Genomic DNA, 20,457 nt, shown 5'->3' with positions numbered 1-20,457 from the left:
TTCTTATCAAAATGCATCACGCCATATGTTAAACAACTTCTAATATGTTCTTGCTACTGAATTAAGGAAACTTCGTCGGTTTTATTGGTCAACATTCACAAATGTATATTATTTCTTCTCCTTTTTTTTATATCTTTCTATATAAAAAATTAGTTCTCTCACCTCTGAGTTGAGGAGGTGCGTGTGCACTACAGCCCTCTTGATGTCGAACAGGTCCGTGTAGTGTTCCAGTGCCCTCTGAAGGAGTCCCACCTGTTCACACATTTTGGCCACACTCGCCTTGTCATAATGGGTGAACATCTGGTTACCCAGAATCGCATCGGCCACCTGCACGAACAAACGAGGAGATGAACACATGAAAACCGCGCAGTTTGACACTTGAAAATAAGATGACGAATAAGGGTGCACTGTGAACAAAAAACATCTTTCAGCGGGTAATGAAAATTAAAATTGACCCTTTTGCGGTATTTAAAATAACTTCTCCAGGGGCTAACTTTCGGATATTACCGCCAAAATGCATTAGCTAGCTCATTGAAGTCGAAGTTCCGCTTTCAAGTAATTCGTTTAAATTCGTAAAAATTTATGTCAAAATAGAAAACATCAAAGTTTCAACACTTTAAGCGCCCTACGTTCCAGAAAGATCAATTCAATTATTAATACCGTTATCAGAAGTAGTGAGATTACCCTCTGCTATGCGATCAAACTTTTCATTAGACTATACCAAAAATAAGATAATTGAACGGCAACATACCTGTGGCGCTGACATGAGGTTCATCTCCAAGAGTCTCGTCTGCAAATCACCCTCTTCCGGTTTATTGCCTTTCAACACCTCCAGCAGAAACGAGGTACACTGCTGCACGTAATTCATCTCCGTAAACACATTCACAACCTGTCTAATATCCGCCAGTTTCTCATCGTCCTGGAACAACATCTGGGCAAATTGGAGTCCCTGATCCGGACTTGTTCGCATCACCGCTCTCAGCAGGAAGATCCAATCGGGCTGATAGTTCACTTTCTTGGCATACAACACTATCTTCGAGAACTGTCCAGTTTCGGCAAAGCACTGGATAACTTTGGCTGGAGCGTCCGCTCTCAGATATACGGACAGTGCCAACGTAGTGTCCATTTGTTTCACAAGGTCTCCCAACTCTTCAGAGCATTCTAGTTTGTTCTCTTTAAGCCATTTCTCCAGCAGTGGTTTCCTGAATTGAAAAAGATAATTTGAGAATTATTTACCAAGTAGCATTATTTTACTACCTTCTACCTTTTTAAAAAAATAATGAAAAACATCACCCACGTTATTAATGATCACGTGAAACTCCGTCTAAAAATTTGAAATAGACACCTTAAAAACGACAGAGCACTCTTATAAACAAACAACTCGTATTAATACCGCGAAGGTAACGAAATCAAGAAGTTTATCTGTAAACCAAATTCAGAATTCTGACAAGAAAAGTATGTTCAAACGACCTTTTACTCAACGCCTTCTTTATCTTCCATTCACAACTTATTCTTCCATTACAGATTTGGTTTTCAACTTTCAAAATTCAAATTTAAAAAATAGATAAAGGTAAAATTTTTATTTCGCTGGGAAATTCGATAATTAAATTCCACTTTCGACCTTTACACTTTTGCTGTTCGATAGTGGAGTTTGCCTTCCCTTTAACACAGGAAATGAAGTGAAGTTGAAAAGAAATCTAAGGTCAAACCGCGAAAAATCAACATTGAGCGTGAACAATTCGAATTAAAAAAATCATCACGACCTATATAAGAGTGTGAAATGCGTTCATCGACTCTTAATATTCAAACGACTTTAATAAGATGCCAAAAGTAACATTCTGCCAATATTTCAGATTGAATTAAATTAATCCAAAATCTATTTCCTACCTGTTCTGCTGCAAAACAGGTCGGCATAATTCGAGAGCTTCGAACTTGTTGAGCTGTCCTTTGTCCAGTAGGATCCCAAAGTACTGCAACAGAGGAGTCGTCGTCTGTCCTGGTTGCTGTGGAATCTGCTGGAACCTCTGGATGGTCTGGGGGGTCCTCAAGATTCCCTGCAACATTTAAATCTTAGGCAACCTTTGTATAAAAAAAACGCAAATCTGAGCTGCTCATATGTTGCGTTGAAGATAACGCTGCATTTATGTTAGCAGTAATTATGTGATCATTTTGGCTTTTCAAATATGATGATATCAGTTCTCCTGTTTGGAAAAAGGCTTTGGTCTCCTCAGCCAAACCAGTTAACGTTTCAGTGATATCAATGTATAAGTATAACAATAACCTTGCAGTTAACGTTCATTTTTGGTCAAAGCAAAATTGTTTCCAGTTTTGAACAGTTTTTCCTGTTTTCAGCAATTTTTGTAATTCCGAACTGAAATCATCAAAAAACCAAGCCCTCGCAATAAAATTTTTTGTTCATTTTCAATCATCAAAATTTAGTACAGTAGGGAGAAATCAAACACAGCACCAATAGGGAGATCGTCTACAAGTCATACGACATGTCGAGTCATTTCTCCAAAAATTAGTTCATCGTCAGTTTCATGAAGAACCATGGTGATATGTTACAAAAGGTGGTAATTTTGAGTATAGTGCATGTATTAAGTTTGAGAATTATATATGTATAATGAAGTCATTTCATTTTCAATCAATTGTACTACTACTATGATAATTTTTGTAAATACATTACTCGGCCAAATAAAATGCTATTCAAAAAATCAAACTTTAATTTTCTTTTGTCGAAAAATTGGGCTTATGAAATAAATTATAAATAATGTGCCAAGTATAACAAAAAGCGATCCAGCTATTTAAATTGAACCTACCACCTATTGCAATATATCACCAGAACCGTTACTCATCAGATGAAGTTCCACTGACCTTGGGTGCAGTAGCTGCCACTTTCGCTGCCTCAGCATATCTGGCTTGAGTGAACAGATTGTTGAACTGTTTCACAAACAGATCATCAGCACCAGACAAATTACACCTCTGGGCCAACCTAAGTGCCAGTTCTGGGTTGTTCAGACTACTGGATACATACGGAACCAGGTTCTCCTCATCGCAACTGACGGACAGTACTTGACCTGGGAAGAAATCATTTACCTATAATTATTATCCACTATTCAAAATAAATTTTGTAGCAAAATTTTTTACTTTTTTCGACATTAATCTGTTGTACAAAAATGAACTAATGCATACACCAGTTATTCTCATAGAACTAGAGTTGATAAATTCTTTCCTTTTTTTAGAAACAGATGTTTACACAGACGAACCCGCACTTCGCAAACACAAGCTAATAATCGACAAAAATTGGCATTAAAACGTGAAATAAGACACTAATATGTCAAAGTAAGCCTTGGCAAAAAAATCGCCAAGCGCCAAAAGTCACACATCATCGCCATTTGCTTTTGAAATTATCAGAACACTAGCCACCAACAATGCGGATAAACCTGCCAATTCTATTGCTAAAGCTGTGCAGCGAAAAATTCACCTCAATAAGGACCATTTTATTCGAGTTGGATTGGAAAAAGTGGACTCGTATTATACCTCAATGCTCGTAAGCTTGCTTGTTTAGAAACACCCTTTATGAGAAATTTGAAAAATGAAGTCAAGGTTTTGAAAACACTTCAAACAGCTTGATCCGAGGAACAATGGTGACTTGAGAGCAATAAAAACTTAGTTTTCATTGCAAAATTTAATAAGATAAAAAGGCAGCATTGAAGAAAGAGGTTTACACAAAGGCGAAGCTTCGCTTGGCAAACATTGCCGAGAACAGCTCTATAAAATGCAATAAAAAACGTAGAAAAAAGCCTCGAATTAGTAAAAACTCGGCTACGTCTCGGATTCGATCTGTGACCTTGAGTCTAACGAACTAACAACGTACGCTTTGTATACCAAAAATTAGCCACAAATCAAGCAGAGAACAGATGCTATGAAATTTCCAATGCCTCAGATCGTGATTATAGCAAAAGTGCCACCAAATAAGTGAACACTTTTAATGAACAATTTATTTGCGAGTTAGGTTAGAAAAAAAGAAGGTTCGAACTAATAAGCTACGCTTCGCAAGCTCGCTAAGGTAAAACGATAATATTTTGTGAGGGCTAGCTAGCTTCGAAAATGAGATAAAGAAAAGATTTTAAGCGGGGTCAAAATTGATCCCCCATTTTTAAGCAAAATGTCGTATGCCTCAAAATAACATCATTTTGTGCCCACTTCCATTTTCTAGACACAAGCGCTATGAATAGCTCAAGCCAAACTGTAAGCTATATCGTCGACTTTGAGCATCTTTAACACCCAGTTACAACATTAGCGTATGCTTTTGAGCTCCATACCCCTTGTTGTGAGAAATAAGATTTTGTTTCAAGAAATTCACAAATTATTTACGCTCAGATTCGTTGACCGACAATGCGATCGCCAACTATTCGGCAGTAGCTATAGTACGCTTAGTGCTGACCTTTCCTGTTGACTCCAATGATGCCACCTGAGGGTTCGTGGAGTGCGGTGACGAAGATGGTATCGGAGCTGATTCTGTTCATGTAGATGCAGACTGCACTCTCCAGATCATACATGTGGATGTAGCCACACTTCGTGATCATGAAGATCATGTGCATCTTGTCACTCACCTGAAGTGCAACAAAGTTGTCTAAAAAAAACCATTCATACCCTGCAAATTTGCGCAACTATTATAACTTTCAATTATGTCTACTTAACTTCAAACGACTTGAGAGCCACTTAATGTCGAAATTCGAATCTACGAAGCTGGGTCAACAACAACAATCATTTCCTGATAAAAAATCATTATCATTTGAGAAAAATCCTTTTTGTCTCCTGTGATACTTAACTTGACTTCTGCAGCTCGCGGCCTAACTAGAGAAGTTTCGAGGTTGCCTCTACCAACAAATTTCTAGGAAGTTTGACAACAAGATTTCATTATTTCCAAAGAACTGACAGTTCAAGTCTTCGCTCTTGAATTAAGAAAGAATCGTACAAACCTGCATAGCAACCGGAAAGTCCTGGTCTGCTTCCGGTGGGAAGAAAATATCGACTGCCTTCTTCTGGAACGGTTGATTTCCAGTAGGCGGAGTCCCCACTTCAATTATGTGCAATTTGCCCCCAGTGGCCGATCGAACAGCAAAAGAGAACAGGGTCGAATCCTCGGGGTTCCCGGGTATTCTGAACTGACAGAAGGCAGCTGCGTGACCCTCGATATGCTGACTCACTTTTCTCTCCATCGAGTAGAGCTGCATCGAACCCACCACTCGCCCAGTCTGAAACACATTTCGACTTGATTGAACTTTATTTATATACGAGAAAACTAACTTGATGAGTATCAACAATAACGGGTCTTACGATCCCTGAGGACCAAGCCTCAGAAGCCTCAACTACTACAATCATTCGATTTATTACGCTAAAACAATCTCAAAAAAGTTCGCATTCATATTAAACACGCAAAAATAGTATCATGTACAGATTACAAAGTATCACAGAGTGACGCTGGAAAATCTCGCCAACAACAAGAGTAAATTTCTATATTTCCTGGAAACCTCTTTCACGCTTTCGAAGCGAAGAAAAAATATCAGTTACGTTGCTTTAGTAGCCAAGAATTGAAAAAAAGAAAGCATCCAATTTTAATCGACTGCAAATCAGATGAAATTTCAATTGAAGTTTTTCACTTTTGTTTTGAAATTACAATGCACAAAACTGAACAGGACTGCTATACCTGAGCCTGAATGGCAACCAGCAACATCCACTTCTGGTGGTGATCCACTCGGTAGTTGATGATCTGCGACTGTGCCAAGTTCACATGTCGATCAAAGATCTTCTGTGGCTGACTATCTCCCTCCATGGACCAATGATACACAGAAGCCTCAGTGACAAGCGCGAGAGTTTTCTCGTTTATCCATTTCCAGAAAGTAACATCCTCGACCATCACGTGAGTCTTCATCTTCGTTTTCATTTCGATGTTGAAAATTTGCAGGGTCTTTCCCGCTAAAAGACAGCAAAGCATTAGACCTTCGCAAATAAAATCTCACAACTTTTTACAGTTAAGCATGATGGCAAAACCCAGATAGCGAATATTGACAACAGAAGCAGTTTCAAGATTATCAACTTACCGGCTGCAGATGAAAAATACCATGCAGTTGACCAATATTTTACTCAAATTAATCAGCAAACATAGCCAACACACAGTTGGAAATAAGTCAATGAACGAAAGGAAACAAAAAACAAAATGATTTATTTTTGAAAACAAGGCCAATGACAGATGGAAAAGAATCAATGAATGCAATTAAACAGAAAAAATAAGTCCTGAAGAAAATAGATGGCCTTAAAGCTCTTCGAGCTTTTAGATCAATTTATCATTGACACTTTTCTGATAAAATTAACCCTTGAATTTGAGAATTTATATTTTTTAATTCTACAATTTATATTTTGCTGGAAAAACTGATAATTAAAATCCATATTTGGAATTAGAAGTCGATCACGTTTTTCGTGACTTTAACACTTTCGCTGATTGATAGTGGAGTTTATCTTCCTTTAACAAAGGAAATGAACTAAACTTAAAAGAAATCTAAAGTCAAGAAATCTCCTGAAAAAAAAAACGAACAAAAAAATCACCAAGACCTAAATAAGAATCTTCACTGCGTTCAATGACTTCAAAATATGTAGCAACAACGTACCTTTTAGTGCAATGACTTTGAACGAGGGATTCATGATCGCAGAGTCAGCAGTTATTGGTCGCCTGATTGGGTTGGTAGGATCAGTCATGTCGATAATCACAACATGGTTTGTTTCTCCAACTTTCTCTCTCACACAGATGAACTTATCCGACTCCATCGTCAGAGTACTAAATCCGATGTTGCTGACATTGATGCCAACAGTTGTGAGCTACAACATATAACATTAATCATTTACGGTTTTGCCCAGACAAAGACAAAACATCTTCAGGAAACTTACCTGTAAATGCTCCTGAAACTTGATTGGAAGTTGTTGAGTCATAGCTTCTAAAAAAATTAAAACCTGCAGCATACCATCAGAGAAAAACGAAGTTGTTTCGTGCGTCGATCAAGTTTTGGACCTTTCAAAAATCGTAGGGTCACTTGCATCTACGAGTCGTACCTGACTTGGCGTGAAAAAAAATCACTTTCCTTTATTTCTTTCAACCCTAACGTGAGTTGTCGTATAAACAAAAATAGCAGTTTGCTGTGCCAATGGCACAATAGTCGATACTAAATTGCGCTAAATTTGAAGGCCTATGATTTGCAAAAAAAAAATATTTCTGTTTTGATCCGACCACAGAAAATGTGGAGGAACTTAAGTCTTCTGTTTTTTTTTAGTTTATGAATTTAACACGCGAAATCAGAGATCACAAACAATCATCGGAATGGTTCGAAATGTTGTGATTGTTGTGATAAACTTATTAAATAGTTTTAAATTTGATATGGCACGCAACAAGCGTCTTGCAAGTGCAAGTAATTCAATGTGCGGGTCCTGCAGCAGAAAAATCACGGACAAAGAGGAACAAGCAATCCAATGCGACAAATGCGACAATTGGCTACACCAAAAATGTACTGATGTCCCGCTGGAGGCCCTCAACCTATTCGATGTTGTGAAAGGAATCAAATGGTTTTGTGACCATTGTCTTAACCCCGTAAAACAACTGATGGCCAGAAACGAGTCCATGGATGAGGCCGTTGGAATCATTAAGGCAACCATATCAGAACTGAAGGAGGATCTCAATAAAGCTAAGTATAATTCTACGTCACTAATAACTTCCAACCCAACCCCGCCAGCACCCAACGAAAATAATTTAGAAATTAGAGTAAATGGAATAAAGGAATATACACGGAAGAAAGACGCAAATGGCAAAGATATAAGTGCAACTCAAGACGAAATTTTGTCTCATGATTCGTATGAAATTGAAAAAGTGCTTAACCACCTAGGGGAAGAAACAAACTGTATCGCCGACTTAAAACGTCTGGGAAAATTTGACAAAGACAAAAAACGCCCTCGTACTATTTTACTGCGACTGAACAATACCTGGACTGCGAGAAAACTTCTAGCGAAAGCAAAGCAGCTGAAAACCTTCGAGGGAGCAACAAAAATGTTTATATCTAAAAGTTTGAATAAAGAGGAACAAGAAATAGAAAATAAATTATTGATGAAAAGAAGAGAATTGATTAACGACGGAACAACCACAAAAGATATACGCATAATAGGACTGAAATTATATGTCAATGGACACGAAACCAAAATTGATTGACTATCAAGTACTACGGAAGATTTAGATGTATTATGTTTCAATATCAGAAGTATATACCTTCTTCAGCGTAGAGTGGAGCTTTCATCATTTCTTGCCTCGCAGAACTACAACATTATTCTAATATCAAAAACTTGGCTTACCGATGAACAGGAAGATAGCGAAATTTTTCTGCCGTCTTATCAACTATTTAGATCTGATAGAAAAGCTCCTAAAGGTCAGACAAAGCACGGAGGCGTTATGATTGGAATTATGCACTCATTTCATTGTCAAAAAATATCACTACCTGAAGAAAGCCAAGGTGCTGCTGTAGGGTGCATAGTAAATTTTCAGAACAGAAAAATATTAATTGTTTGCTTCTACAATCAACCGCAAACCAGCCACTATCACCTTAACGATGAAATGATCAAATTAATTTTTAAAGAAATTGAAACATTGATGTCACAGGTTGATGCAACAATAATCTACGGCGATTTCAACTTGGATATCGACTGGAACATCAGAAGTAGCGAAAATTGCGAATCTCAGAGTTTACTTGATGTAGTTGATCACCTTGAACTAGAACAACATATAGATTTCCCAACAGCTGCTACGGGTACTTTAGATCTCTTATTCTCAAAAGGTGAACTGAATCTCGTCTCAACGAAAGTCAAACCCTTATCCATTTCAAGCATGTCAAACCATTTTCCAATTACAGCAAAGTTTGAAATTCGAAAAGTAAACAATGTTTTCCGATCATACCACAATGAGTCGAAAATGTTCAGCTACTGTAAAGCCGATTTTAAAGCCTTAAATGCGGATATAATAGACAACCCTTTTCAAAGCTTCTGTTGGTCTAACCCTGATGTGTTATTGTCGGACTGGTATAAATGGTTGAACATCAAAATTGAACGCCATGTCCCTACTCGAACAAGGCATCGAGCCAGACTCGCGCCATGGATTACCCAATCCACATCCAATATCATCATGAAATTGAACACCGCTAAGAAAAAGTACCCAGCTCTGCACAACCGTGTTTTATCTCTACAAAAAGAATGCGATTTTGCCGTTGAACAAGACCAAATTAACTTTGAATCAGAGCTATCTGATTCTAGATCAACTGATAAGCTTTTCAAATTTTACCGTACATTCAAGTCGTCCAGAATACCATCAAAACTTATTTATGGTAGCAAAGAAGCTCAATCAAATGCCGAAAAAGTGGAACTTTTTGCCGATTTCTTTGACGATAATTTCTCAAAACCCTCCGATCCTCCAAGTCTTGGTGAGCCTCAAAACTTATCAACCACGAAATTAGATGATTTTGATATCTCGGAGCAACGCATACAAAACATCTGCAGAACTCTGGACTGTACAAAAGCAAGTGGCCCAGATAAAATACCCGCAATTCTTTATAAGAACTGCTCAAAAAACATCGCTAAATCACTAAATGTTCTTTTCTATAAGATCAAACAAACCTGCATTTTCCCCAGCTATTGGAAATGCGCGATCGTTAACCCGACTCATAAGAAATCGTGTAAATATATGATGGAAAACTACAGACCGGTTTCGTTACTTGCAATCGTATCTAAAATTTTTGAGCGAGGTATGTTCCTCGACATCTACGAATTTTTCGAGCCGCTCATCTCCAACCAGCAATACGGTTTCCGCAAAGGACGATCATGTTTAGTTCAAATGATTGTTTATCTGAACAAGGTCTATAAAGCAATCAATGATGGAAAATCTGTAGAAGTTGTGTACACAGATTACGAAAAGGCATTTGACAGAGTAGACCATCAATTATTGCTGCGCAAAATTCAAGATATCGGTATAAGTGGGAAATTGCTCAAACTACTCCGCTCGTATCCTACCAAATGTACCCACAAAATAAGGGTAGAAAATCAATTATCCACAGAAAGATTATTAAACAGTGGTGTCCCACAAGGGTCAATATTAGCAAGCATCTTATTTCTTATCTACATAAATGACATACCATCGCAATGTAAATTCTCTACACCTCTCATATGCGCCGATGATGTCAAATTCATTAACATCAATCAACAGAGCAACATTTTTCAAACTGATCTAGACAGAGTGTTCAAATGGAGTTCATCTCACAAACAAACGCTGCATGTTGGTAAATGCTCTTACATGAGCTTTACAGGTGAATGCAACCAAATGACTTTCAATAATATTGCAATACCGGAAGTTGAAGTACAGAAAGATCTTGGGTTATTAGTCTCGCGGATTATGAAATGGAATGAAACTATAAGCAATAATATATCCAAAGCCCTTAAGACCTTTTATATGCTGAAACGAAACACTCCAAAGGGACTACCAATGCGAGTGAAACTTAATATATTTAAATCGATGATTTTACAAGTGCTGTTATATGGGTCAAGTTGCTGGGCAGCAAGCATTAAAATGCTTAGATTGATCGAAAAAGTGCAAGAGAAAGCACTGACATGGGTAAATGGCCGGAACGACTACGTAACAAATCTGATGCAATGCAACATTTTACCGCTGACCTTGTATATGCACATATTGGATCTACTATTTATGTCCAAGATGTTGAATGGTTACCATAAAATTGATGCCACAGAGTATTTTTGTTTAAAGGAATTCGACAGAGCCACCCGGTTATCAGAGAAACCTTTTTTCGAACTGCCGAAAATAAAGAAATCTATCTACCAACAGGAGTTTTGGCTCAGAACCTGCAAACTTGTGAACATCTTACCAAATTCAATCGACTACTCCAACCATCAGGGACTCAAACCACGACTACTGAAGCACTTCTGGAATTACTTCATGACAAACTATAGATACAACGATATTTCGACATGGAAACTTGCATGACGCTGAAACTTAAGGGTGGAAACACCCAAGCTCTAATAGCTGAATCCATAATAATTATAATAATAATAATAATAATATTAAGGGTGCCGGACATCAAGCCGACGGGACTTCAAGCCGAATCATAAAATTAGGGACTTCAAGCCGAATAGTTCCATGAAAACTCATGAAATATGTTTAATTTAAAAACTTTTTTGAAGAATTTCTGAATTTCATGATCTTTCTTCACAAGTTATTGGCGTTTTCATAAAACTTGAGACTCCAAATGATGTTTCGGAAAGTTGAAAAATAAATCACGGTTGAAGGTAATTTTCTTGTTTATAATTTATGCATTTCAAAAAACGGCTTGTATTATTAACTTATGCCAATACTAAGTGATTCATTGTCATAAATAACGCTTATTATGGACTAAACTAGCCTAATATTTTGAAAAGCAACGTTTAACAGATGAAAAAATAATGATTTGAGGTGCTTGTAAAGTTTAATTTTCGGCCTGAAGTCCCTTCGGCTTGTTGTCCTAGACCCGAATATTATATCATATACAGGTACACAGGTATCTTCTGACTTAAGGGCTTCTCATCCTCTGTCGATCAGCTTCTTCTGCGGATGTCCAATTCGTCATTCGAGAAATGATGTATCACACATATTATTTCACCAGTGTATCGAACCTCGATTTGAACAAGCTGTGAACGCTGGAAATCACAGACTCTGGTAGTGCGTCCAGTCGTTTATGGCTGCTATAGTGAAGAAGCTACTTCTAAAATTTGAAGCTACTCCAAATACAACTACTACTACTACTACTGATAAAAGACTTAAATTACCCCGAGGGGAATACGGGTCTAGGACAACAAGCCGACAGACTTCAAGCCGAGAAACAGTCGCCTACTCAAGTTACATATGAGGTTAAAGAAAATAATGCCCTATAACTATTGGTTCAAGAGTCAGGGACACTAGCTCTTGTGTTTTTCTACCTCAAGCGGTCGGAGCCAATTCGGTTCACTTGCGACATGAGACTAAAACCCGCGTTACAGCCTAAAGGCCACTAACAAAATACCCCCACTTGTAACATTCTCCTCGAAGTACATATCTAAGGAAAATAAAGCTAGGTTCTAAAACGACTGGCTTGCGTCTAAACCCAGCTGTACATGCTTTTCACCGTCTCTGCCAAAGCCAGTTCTTTTGGTGGTTTTCCTAACATCGGGTCGACAAAAACGTCACTGCTTCTGGCTTCGGTCAAAACACTCAAATTAACTCAATTATATGCAAGAATAGTGAACTCATGGCTGGGTCTCAGTATCCCCAGACCACGAGGTCACTCTTCAAAACAGGGCTACTACTACTTTTTACATTACTATTGTTTTTGTTCAGTAGATAAAAATCATCACCTCTATCGAAGATGGATCAACCCTTTCCCTCAACTCCTAGCTTCTCATTATCTGGAAAGGATTCTGAATGTTAATTAAATTCAATTCAGGACATAACCAGGAAGCTAAAAGTTTAGATGAAACAGTTTGAGTTCTCCGCCCGAGACCCCTCCGGATTCTAAAATCCGGGCAAATAACGCTCTTATTTCCTTCCGGAAGGCTGGACACGCTGTCCCAACCCCTTCCCCGTTAGTGTGAATTGCTCTGTAACGATTATAGCGACACAATCGTTACAACTCGGAGCGGTTTCTGACAATTTCCAGTTATCTGTCGTTATTTCGTTCGTAGTCGTTTCTACTGCAGCTTTTGTTTTTTAGTTTCCTCTCGTTTTTCTCAAAATGGCCGTTTCAATCATTTCTCAGAAATGTGACGTCACAATTTGAGTTCTTGAAAATCAAAATTTTCAGAAAATTTTGACTTTCACGATTCGTCTAATCGCTCAAATAACTTCGCTAATCTGCTAAAATCGTTAATCCTCCAGTTCAGCGGTCACGAAATCGAAACTGCATTTTCATCCATTCTGGTCGAATGTCACACACTCCCCGGACAGCCCGGTCAATGTCCTCACTGAGTATAGCAGTCTTCATCAAAATGGTACAGTGCCATCGATCAGACTTTACAAAATGCACGAAATCACTTTTATCCACATCATATCGGCTCACTACAGAATATAAATGGCATCATTACTACTATACCCTTCCAAATTCTTTCACTAATCTGCACTTTCAAGGATATGAATTAAGATAAAACATCTTTTCAGACTTCCAACGTCCATGTCCCGATTTAAAACTTTTTCTCCTAGGTTTAAAAAGTGTAGGAACGCAGGACAGTCCTGCCAACCCTCAAACTAAAATTATCCTACTATGATTCTTCTCTTCGGAAATTTAGTTGCTACTGGTCCTGAATATTAAAACCAAGGAACTCTGTGGTTAGAAGGAACAATGAAATAATTTCCCTATTCAAGAGATGACCCAAGCCTTTCATGTCACCACAAAGTGATCAGTTGTCCTAATTGATTAAAAACAATCATGCAGGCTGGAATATTTCACAATATTCTCCACTCAAGCCTTTCTTGAAAAATAGTAAGTGTCTCGAAAGCCACTAACTAAAATCACAATGCAAATTTAAAAATGCAACAAATTCTTTAATCTTCAAAACTCAACTAAATGTTCTCTTTTCAGTTTCAATTGCAAACTTAGTTGCTTTGTTTCTCATTTGAGTTTTTCGTCACATACATAACAATTCTGAGTTTTAACATCCTCTCTTTCGTCGCTTCTTTGTTTCTTTCTTTGTTTGTCGTTTAGTAGAACTAAAACTTCTAAATTCTTCTAATTTTTTTTCTTTTTGCATCTTGTTTTTTTGGCCATTTGTCAATATTCCATCTTCTCCTCCTACGACACCGACTCTGCACTTTCAGTCTCTGTGTCCTGCATTACGTCGGCAGCTATTCTGACGCCGTTGGAAGCAGTCCTCCAACACTTCTGCTCCTCTACTCTTTGCTTACAACAAGGTAGAGGATCAACGTTAGAGTTTCTGTTTCGGCAGAAGCTGTTGTGGAGGCACAACGGCACGTTTCTCACCAAGCCTTCCTTCAACATCTCTTCTTTTTCCCTTCCGTCACATTCACTTGTTCTAGAAGTTCTCTTCACGGCGGTGGTCACTGCATTCCGATGAGTTACAAAAGCTCGCTTAAAAGCTCCTGCTCCAATGTCCAGCTGATACACACTGTACACTCTCCTTGTTTATATGTTTCTTGGCATACTTCTTGGCATACACTGTACACTCTGCTTCGACATATGTTTCTTGACATACTCGTACAACCATGCAGCCATGTTGGCTCTAAACCATGGTATCAGTCTTCTTCTGGCCCATATCTTTTTCACTTCCATCGGAATGTTCAAGATTTTGCACATTGTCTCATAAATATCTAAATCTTTTAGACAATCCAAATCCTGTAACTATTCTTTCGTCGGCGTCTCCTGTCTATTGTTCTCCTTTACATGAGCTTCCAGCCATCATAACTCCCACTATCACGATCGTTATGGGCTGTGATGAGTCTGGTAAACCCATGGAGAGCAGCTCTCCACAGTCCCAGATCAACACCAAATTACTTCGCTCGGGGTACCACCATGTTTGTAGCAAGCAATGGCAAAGGAACTCATCATGTGTTGAAGTGATGCTCCTCCAATTACGTTTTCCCGAAGCTTCCAGTAGTGGTTCCACTTCCATCATCACCCGGTGGACTTCATCTTTCTCATCTACTGCATTGTAATCCGTGACTGTTGATCCTTTCTGCTTCTGTCTTTCAAAGTCACTGAAGTTCCCACTGGCGTATCCCATGAACTTCTTTCCCAGTATCGATTCTAATTCCTCTTTAGTTTTCTCCGGAACTGCTGAGAACATTTTGCACAGTAACTCGTAAGATTTTTCTGACATTCTCGCTAGTCTTACGCATTTTGGCACTGAGAAGGCTTGATCCACGATCGTTCTCGTACTCATCACATCCACCGCTACGAAATGCACTGGGTATCTGCTCTTGCACATTGGAGCTAATGTCGATCCCACAAAATATCGCGCTCACGACGGTCTGCGATAAGTTTCAGTGTGCGGATGATCATTTCCGCCTCGATCGCTTCCCTCCACTTTCCTATAGGCTTTTGCTCAGTCTGCAAAACTCCTGGAAACACTTCTACACTGATGGCCGTGACCATCTAATGCTTTTGTTCTAGATTCAATGGTGACTCTAAAGAACCATACATGCAGTAGAATCCTAATGCAGTCACTAGATTCACCTCGGTTCCCCCATGGCAATCTGCAATCTGTTCCGTTTCTGTTTTCGCCTTCATCACAATGTTCCCAAACAATATCATCAATTGGTTGTGTTGCTTCTCCAGAGTCTTTACGCAGTCCAGACCTCCACAGATGTGAACTTCTAGTCCACAGACTTCTGCCAGACAGCTACGAGGTTTGACCCAGTCCTCTGGTTCCCAGCCAGGCAACTCTACCTTGTCTTCTCCGTTAACCTTAAAGGCTTTTGTCATCAAATTATAGATGATGTTCAGGTCACGCAAGTTACAGTCTGAATTAAGTACCCTCTGCATATCTTGTGTCGCTCGTAATATCAAATCGGCGTTGGGACTCGGACACCATGATGGTTTCATCATTTCCCACACAACCATCAAACTCGTTCTCAGCAATTCGTCTGAGAATCCCAATCCAAACAAAACTCAATTGTCAGATTTTGGCACTGAAGGTGCAGTCACCTTTTCCTCCAAGACTAATCCCAGCCTGGTCTGCTGATTAGCAGCGCTTCCTATCGTTGCAATCCTTGACTTCCAAAATCTTAGCAACACTGCTTGCTCGTAATCAAAGAAGCAATCGCGTATGTCTTCATTCAGAAAAGGGTTGTACGCTCTCCCTATCATCCCGGATACGTAACTGTATGGTTTCTTCCTGATTGGTCCACAGTATTCACTAGATTTCGTCAGTGCTCCCATAGATTCCTTCGAGAGCCTCACTTCCTTGTTTGAGAACCTCCTTATTTCGTCGATTTTCTTCATCGGTTTTAGTTCCACGGGTTCTTTCATGTTTACTCGAACTGGTTTACTCTGATATATATCCAAAAGTGCTAGCAAGAGCAAGGCTTTCGCTCGTTCATCGCCTTCCCTTAGCATCTTGACACAAGTGCTCAATGCTGGCACTGAAATTTGTTCTCTCATAAATCGAACTAAACACAGAGCGTCTCTCCGCTTCGCGCACGTTACTGCTGCTCCTTCTTGGGCCATCAGATCTCTCACACTCGTCATTAAGAACTCATTCTCCTCTTTCGATCTTTTTTTCTTCCGAATCATACTCCCCGCGAGCCAGTCCAATCATGCATCAAGCGAACCTCAGTTGAAGCTCTGTTCTCACGTAAGGTATAGCTATCAGGGCGTGTACCTTCGGCATGGTTCTCATCTCTTCTTCGAAGTATCACAACACTACAGCTCTCCATGGAAGGCTCACCAACTGCTCGATCGTTTCCACATGCATTTCAGACGATACCAGAGTCCCGTATGCTTTCTGCTTCAGGGTGGTGCCTTGCATCATCATCTCCAAGTAACCTTCCATGGCGCTTTTGTCTTCCAGAGCCATTAAGTGTCCTCTAGCCGAATTTCTGTACTCTAACATCTCCATGTATCCACCGGCGTTTCATCAATCGATACAGTTTCCGACACTGTCAGTCGGTTATATTCCACTGGGACTAGCTGTCCTACGACGCTTCCTTTTCCGTGATTCATGGGAGACTGTTTAAAGACTTTAAGAGTACTCTCTCCACAATGGCTGAGTATCTCAATTTCTAATGTCACTCCAGTCACAGTGCGGTCACTCCTCTTGGTTTTGTAACCGGTTGATTTTGTTCCTGCCATGAGAATGGGTGGCACCATCGCTACGACAGTCAACATCCAGTCTATGCCAGGTAATCGATCATCACCCTGTCCCAAGTCCATAGCTTCCTCGACGCGTTTTCTTTTCGCTGAGTTGACAGCTTTCATCGAGATTTCGGAATCCACCTCTGTCATTCCCGCCTTCCTCAATGTCATCTTGCTGCCCAGTTTCATCTTCATTTCATTAATCCTGTCAATCACCAATTTTGATTGCATCGTTCCCTTCCGGGTTCTTCACAGATATATCACCTCTCCTTTGTCTTCTTGCGGCGTTATCTTGATGTGAGAGTTTGCCTCACTTTCGGCAGTGGCCGAGTCGGTCAATAATTCGTTCAATCTACCCTCACACTCGTCGAGTTTGTCAAGGACTTCCCGCATTAGTGGTCGGTTGAGACCTAATTTCACAATAGACTGGGTTCCGTAGCTCTGAACTACTTTCCAAACTTCTTTCATGAAGGCCACTCTATCCATTCTGCATCCTGTCCTATTTTCATGGTCTCTATGATGCACCTCCCATTCTTCTTCGGGCAACGTTCCCAAGAAAGGTACTCTGGCAGCTCCTTCTATTCTTCTTTTCCTTGATGATTCCATCAAGAGTTTCTGTTCGGTATCTTCAGAATTGCCCGGAGAGCCGCTCTCCGGCAACTTCCGGTTCGTTCCTATAAAGGCTGACGGGGGTTCCAGCGTGGAAGTACCCTCGTCTGCTGGCTCAGTCATCGCTTCCGATGCATCCACGCCGTTTTCAAAATCACTGAGGAAATTTTCATAGTCTAGGCTGGATACTCCTACTGTCGAAGCCTTATCATCTTCTTTCCCAGCTTGATCGGGATCCTGTTGCATAGGTTCTTCCGATCGACGGCTTCCTCCCTGTCCATCGTCTCGTTCTAGGTTCTTTCCTGACTTTGAGGGCCCTTGCTCTTGACTCCTGGTCTCATCAGGAAGTTTCGGTACAATTAGCCTGCCAGTTGACTGATCTTCCTTTTCTCCATGAACTACTTTGACTTCTTCAAGTCCGAAGGATGCTAGCATGATTCTAGTTTGTAGGGTTCCTCCCACCGTTAACCCTGGTTTTACGCTCGTTACGATTAGGGAAGCTTCTGGTAATTCAGCCTTGCCTCTCATCATCAAATGCGCCAGATCCATTTTCGCCCACTCTTCGTCAAACCTCCCAGGCTTCGGAGTCGCTGCATTGCTCCTTCGTCTTCTCGTTGCTTCATCCGTGTAAGCAAACTGCGTATACTGCAGCACTGCGGCATTTCTGCCCACAAAACACGGATTCATCGTTTCCGAGAATTTCGACATCCTCCTTTCATTAGTCTCAAAACCTCTTAACCTAGGAGTTTGCACTGCGGAGACTGGTCCGAGCAACATCTTTCTTATCAAAGGGAATTCAGGGATTTCCTCCGGCAGTTTCTTATAATCGCCCCAACCTTTCGTCTCTTCTCTCACCTTGTGATATGCTGCAGTCAGTCGAGGAATCCTTGTGATCTCTCCGTTCGTTTTGTCATAGGGTCTTAGATTCCAGAGCTTAGGGAAAACTTCAACGTGTCTACTGTCCACTTTTCCCAGACTATCACGGAAGTGATCGTCAAAATTAATGACCATCATCTCTGGCTCCGATATCTTTGCAAACAATAAGTCTTCCCTCATGAGCTCTCGCAGTACACGCTGCTCACACCAATTCAGCGCGCTTCCGTCCACGGCTGATATGAGGCTCAGGTGCAGCACCGACCTCATGTATGCTTCCACCTTAAAATGCGGACGAAAACGTGACTGCAGGTCCATATATGACCATCACGAACTCCGTGGCTCCTCTGATCAATGCTAAGGGATCGGTCCTCATAGCTAAGCTCAGATCAGTTAGTAGGGGCATGCCCCCAGCATGACGTCGCACGTCTTCCTCCCTCTCAATCGTTTCATCCTCTCCTGTTTCAAAGCGATTCTGCTGCAGGAGGTACTGGATAAGAGTATGCCGCAAATCTCTTATCTTGTTCCAGGAATCCGTTGATCGTTTCACGTCGAACTTCCTCACGTTCTCTCTCATCTGCTCCGGATAGCGTGTCAAATTCATCAACCCTCCCAACTTTCCATGCGTTATCGCAATCAACGTTAGAAGTCCATCTAACCGCAAATACTGTACTCCTTCAGTGAGCAGTATCGCTGGTCCTTTCACAAAGTTCTCTGCTCCAAACGTCACGAATAGGGCTAGTAATCAACGAGTGATACTTCTACGACTACTTGGAGGAATTTTTTTATCAGGTATCAAGAAAGTGAAGGGTATTTTTTCGCCAAGAAGGACGAGGTCCATCCGGCTCCTAGCCCTTCCAACATGCTGTCAGTCCAGTCAAAGCCTTCTTCTCCATTCACATTCTGTGTCCAGAAACTTTCCAGTGTCACTTGGCACACTCTGTTCACGAACTCGGCTAATTTCTTTTCAGCATTTTCGGCCAGGCTTACTTCTTTCACTAAGTAGGCATGGATCTTCCTGATCATTACTGGGCCTCGCTCCAAAGCATCTGCGCGCAAAGCTGCTATCCGAGGGGTCAAGTGCAGCCACTGGTTAGCCTCTGGTTTTGTTGTCAAAACCATCGCTTCCAATTGAGCTCTGGTCTCCTTGGATTTCTCTCTTCTCTCTCTTCCCTCTTTCACTTCCAATTCTCGGAACCCTAAATTGCTTGACTCGGCGGTCATCGTCATTTCCCGGCTTCAGTTTGAGTTGTCGACTTAAGTTGGACAGTTCGAACCCCAGCACTTGGTCTAACACTAACATTTGTAGTGAATGAATCTTAAGACCTCGCATCGCATTCGAGATGTCAGACCACACCGCAGGTAGTTCAGCTCTGAGTGGCCTCAGATTCTCCATCTCTATTCCGCGATTTGGGGCAGATATGATTACATCATATTTTCCTTCCGAGAGCAAAGCCACCATCGCATACACAAACTTCAGTCCATCCGGGAGATGTGCATTTCTCGGTGTTATTTTGGCGATGGCACCTTCTTTCAGGGTGTCTACTACTTCAGACATTGATTCGAGGATATCCTTTATAGCTGGCCATACAGCGGCTTTGGCTGTCGTAGGCTCTCTGAGTCTGCTCAGTAAACCCCTACTATGTAGATGGTCATTGATGCCAGCAAATACAATTGTGATTGGCTTCATTTCTGTCTGCCGTTGTACCCCGATTGCCATCGAAACAGATTGCCATCGACATAGGTCTAGGTCGACCGCTGCCAACATTATAACATCAGGCCAAATCAGAGACTTTGAGGTATACACGAAGTCTGAACTCGCGACTAGCATAATCTTTGCTTTCCTCATTTCTGCCTTGTCATATGCAGCACAGATGGTCTCATCTTTCTTGATCGCCTTCAATCCACCGTATCTCTGAAAATCACCTTCTTGATTCACTTGTTTCGGGTACGCTCTCTCTTTTACGTGTCCTGGGGGTGTTTTCACCTGCCTGAATATTTTTACATATTGTCCTATCGGTGCCCTCGTCGTCAGGAATCTTCCTGGTCTTTCCTCTCA

The 20,457-nt window shown here is 40.6% G+C and overlaps 2 protein-coding genes across 2 annotated transcripts in view; one reads left to right on the top strand and one right to left on the bottom strand.

Moving 5' to 3' along the window:
• Nucleotides 1–20,457, bottom strand: part of LOC134851470 (clathrin heavy chain 1-like) — a 519,829-nt gene that overhangs the window by 20,599 nt on the left and 478,773 nt on the right. Inside the window, exons 2-10 of the mRNA XM_063867576.1 lie at nt 6,949–6,998; nt 6,672–6,879; nt 5,714–5,982; nt 4,986–5,261; nt 4,448–4,616; nt 2,875–3,077; nt 1,888–2,054; nt 752–1,202; nt 163–327 (exon numbers count right to left, since the gene is read on the bottom strand). Of these exons, the coding sequence (XP_063723646.1) occupies nt 163–327; nt 752–1,202; nt 1,888–2,054; nt 2,875–3,077; nt 4,448–4,616; nt 4,986–5,261; nt 5,714–5,982; nt 6,672–6,879; nt 6,949–6,990 (1,950 nt within the window). The 5' untranslated portion in view covers nt 6,991–6,998. The remainder of the gene's footprint in view (nt 1–162; nt 328–751; nt 1,203–1,887; nt 2,055–2,874; nt 3,078–4,447; nt 4,617–4,985; nt 5,262–5,713; nt 5,983–6,671; nt 6,880–6,948; nt 6,999–20,457) is intronic.
• The window catches only part of LOC134851526 (sestrin-3-like), a 244,979-nt gene continuing 231,923 nt past the window's right edge, over nt 7,402–20,457 (top strand). The window contains exon 1 of the mRNA XM_063867652.1: nt 7,402–7,419. The gene's annotated coding sequence lies outside the window, so the exon portion shown is untranslated. The remainder of the gene's footprint in view (nt 7,420–20,457) is intronic.

The sequence above is a fragment of the Symsagittifera roscoffensis genome, chromosome 7 (genome assembly GCF_963678635.1).
Source record: "Symsagittifera roscoffensis chromosome 7, txSymRosc1.1, whole genome shotgun sequence".
NCBI classification, from domain to species: Eukaryota; Metazoa; Xenacoelomorpha; order Acoela; family Convolutidae; genus Symsagittifera; species Symsagittifera roscoffensis.
The sequence above is the reverse complement of the archived record's forward strand: the minus strand, read 5'-3'. Positions and strand labels throughout refer to the sequence as shown.